Source organism: Vigna unguiculata, chromosome 6, assembly GCF_037176805.1.
Source record: "Vigna unguiculata cultivar grain cowpea cultivar isolate G323 ecotype 2 chromosome 6, ASM3717680v1, whole genome shotgun sequence".
In the NCBI taxonomy this organism is placed as follows: Eukaryota; Viridiplantae; Streptophyta; class Magnoliopsida; order Fabales; family Fabaceae; genus Vigna; species Vigna unguiculata.
Window position 1 is genome coordinate 6,419,648 of NC_140797.1, and position 2,695 is coordinate 6,422,342.

The following is a 2,695-nucleotide window of genomic DNA, read 5'->3' on the forward strand; positions in this document are numbered from 1 at the left end:
AGCATTAAATCTCTCAACACTTTTGGAATATAACTACTCTTTATTCTTCTCATTTTTAAAACTTGTATGTATTGAATATTAAATAATATACTAAATTCAAATAATTAGCATACTTATACTAAAATGCTTGCATAGTTTTTTTTTTCTTTTCAATAATTATGGAATCAATAGTCAAAATAACCTTTACGATGGCTGGGACATTTTCGCTATTTTTTTTCATAACTATGAATATTAGAGTAAATTACGCCCACAATTTCTGAAATTTTCTGAAATTATACATATATTTTTAAATTGTACACAGTTTTTTCATTTTAAAAATATTATCATTCTTACATTATTATTTATCCCCTGCTTTAAAAGAAAAATACACCGGAACTCTTGCTATCTTTCCGCTTTAAGCCTTCGAAAATTTGTTTCCCGCCAGTTGAATTCGAATGTGTTCCCTCCACAATTTAAATCTTCCCTCTGAACCCTATCGAATCAAATAATCCCAAAACCGCTCTATAAATCCGGAATCAACCTTGTCTTTTATCTCGTGATTCACCAAACCCAAACACCTCTTTTCGCGTTCCAACTTCTCTTTCAATGGCATCTTCTTCTTCTTCTTCTCTTTCCCTCTCACCAGACACCAAAGACCTTTCTCACCCATCTGGTGAGGTTCATGTTATTGTGGGCCCCATGTTCGCTGGCAAGACCACTGCGCTTCTTCGTCGTATCAAATCTGAGCTGAACGCTGTCAGGTTATTTTTTCAATTCTCCCTTTTCTTTTTTCTTTACAGATCTTCATTGATTCCGTGATTTTATATTGGTTGTTTTGCTAACAGTTTCGTTTTCTTGCTGTGAAGGAATGTGGTGATGTTGAAGTCAAGCAAGGATACACGATATGCGATTGACTCGGTTGTGACGCACGATGGGGTTAAATTTCCTTGTTGGGCGTTACCGAATCTCTTGTCTTTCAGAGAAGAATATGGCCACGATGCTTATCAGAAGGTTTTTTTTTTTTTTTTTCGTTCTTTTGTGTTTACTGTTTTCGAAAGTAATTATTTTATCTTTCAATCTTTTTTTTTTTTGGGTTGAATATGATTTGTGAAAGGCTACAACGATCTCGAGTAGTCTTTTTATTTAAATAAATAAATTTAATTTAATTTTATCAAAATTCTATGTGTAACTTTCATTTTTCATGTTATCTTTTTGGTTTTGTATGTGCTATGGTGAAAATAAATTTTGTTCTTATTAATTTAATTACATTGCATTACATTTTAATGACAACGTTTGAAATGGTGGGTTTTTAGGCGAATTCTTTTTCCTTAACAACGCTAAAACATTCTATAAGAAATCAGTACTTATAATTAAGGTTTTGTTATTTGGCTATGACCATAATCATAATTTTGTTGGAAGTCTTGTTATTGGTAGAAAAATGCCTTACAAATGCAATTAAAGTAATTGCAATTTGGTGTTGAGGATTCCAAGGACAGCAGGGTTTTAAGGTAAAATCCTTAACAGAAAGGATGAGTGCAATATTTATTACGTAATGTTTGGTGGATGCAGTTGGATGTGATTGGCATAGACGAAGCACAATTTTTTGAGGACCTATACGAGTTTTGCTGCAAGGCTGCTGACGAGGATGGTAAAACTGTAATCGTTGCAGGCCTGGATGGTGATTACTTAAGGTATTGTTTTTGAAGATTGAAGTTAATCATTGAAAACGTTCTCATTTGATTGTAGGCCTTTTGTGAATTATTTTTCCTCAAATTCTTATATTTCAACTTACCCTTTTCAGGAGAAGCTTTGGCTCAGTGCTTCACATAATTCCTCTAGCAGATTCTGTAACCAAGTTAACAGCCCGTTGCGAAGTATGTGGCAAACGTGCTTTTTTCACCTTGAGGAAGACAGAGGACCAAGAGACTGAACTTATTGGTGGAGCTGATGTCTATATGCCCGTTTGTCGTATGCATTACATGAACAGCCAAGTTGCTTAAAGGATTGTTCTTCAATCTCAAACTGTCAAAACCGATTCCCTTCTTCAGTCAGCTGCAGATGTTTAAGGCTCATCGGAATTTTTCTTGCATGCTTCATTGATGCATTTGCTTTATCCGCCTTCTGTTTATATTTAAAAGTTTATGTATAGATGCAGTTTCTTCATGCTCCTTTCTTATCTTTTATGCTACTTATTTGCTTTTTCTGGAACTCAGGAAACAGTGTAACAAGTTTAGGCAGTTAATTGAATGCATCTTCAGGATTATTTTTCTTTTGCCTGTTTGAATCTGCATCATGCGAAATTCATTCTAATGTAAAATTGTGAGTTGAAAACATAGATCAAAACGCTCACTCTATTAGACACAGGATGAGCGAATTGTTAGAAACCGTTTTAAGAAACTTATATTTTTAAATAAATTTATGTAATTAAAAAATAAGGATATGATTTGAGTTTCTTCGCCTTGTTAGTTTGCGAATGAGAGGTTACTAGTTTTTATACTCGTGCAACGCTCGGACATTTCAAAATGTATCTTTTTAATTATAAATATAAAATTTAAATAAATGACAAAAATAAAAATTTTAAGATTTTAATTATATTTAATATTATTACATGTGTAACCATTATGTATATTAAAAGAATTAAATAATATTATATAATTTGATTTTTAAAAATTTATACCTTTTAATTTATATTTTTATTAAAAAAAACATAATTTAA

At 31.9% G+C, this 2,695-nt stretch overlaps 1 protein-coding gene across 1 annotated transcript; it reads left to right on the forward strand.

Annotated features, from left to right (window-relative positions):
- The first annotated feature begins 515 nt into the window (after positions 1-515).
- On the forward strand, positions 516-2,248 carry LOC114187336 (thymidine kinase a-like). Its single transcript, XM_028075559.2, has 4 exons — positions 516-740; positions 846-990; positions 1,549-1,670; positions 1,781-2,248. Exons 1-4 carry the CDS (start codon positions 586-588, stop codon positions 1,977-1,979), a joined length of 621 nt encoding a protein of 206 aa, XP_027931360.1. The 5' UTR covers positions 516-585; the 3' UTR covers positions 1,980-2,248.
- Positions 2,249-2,695: the final 447 nt, after the last annotated feature.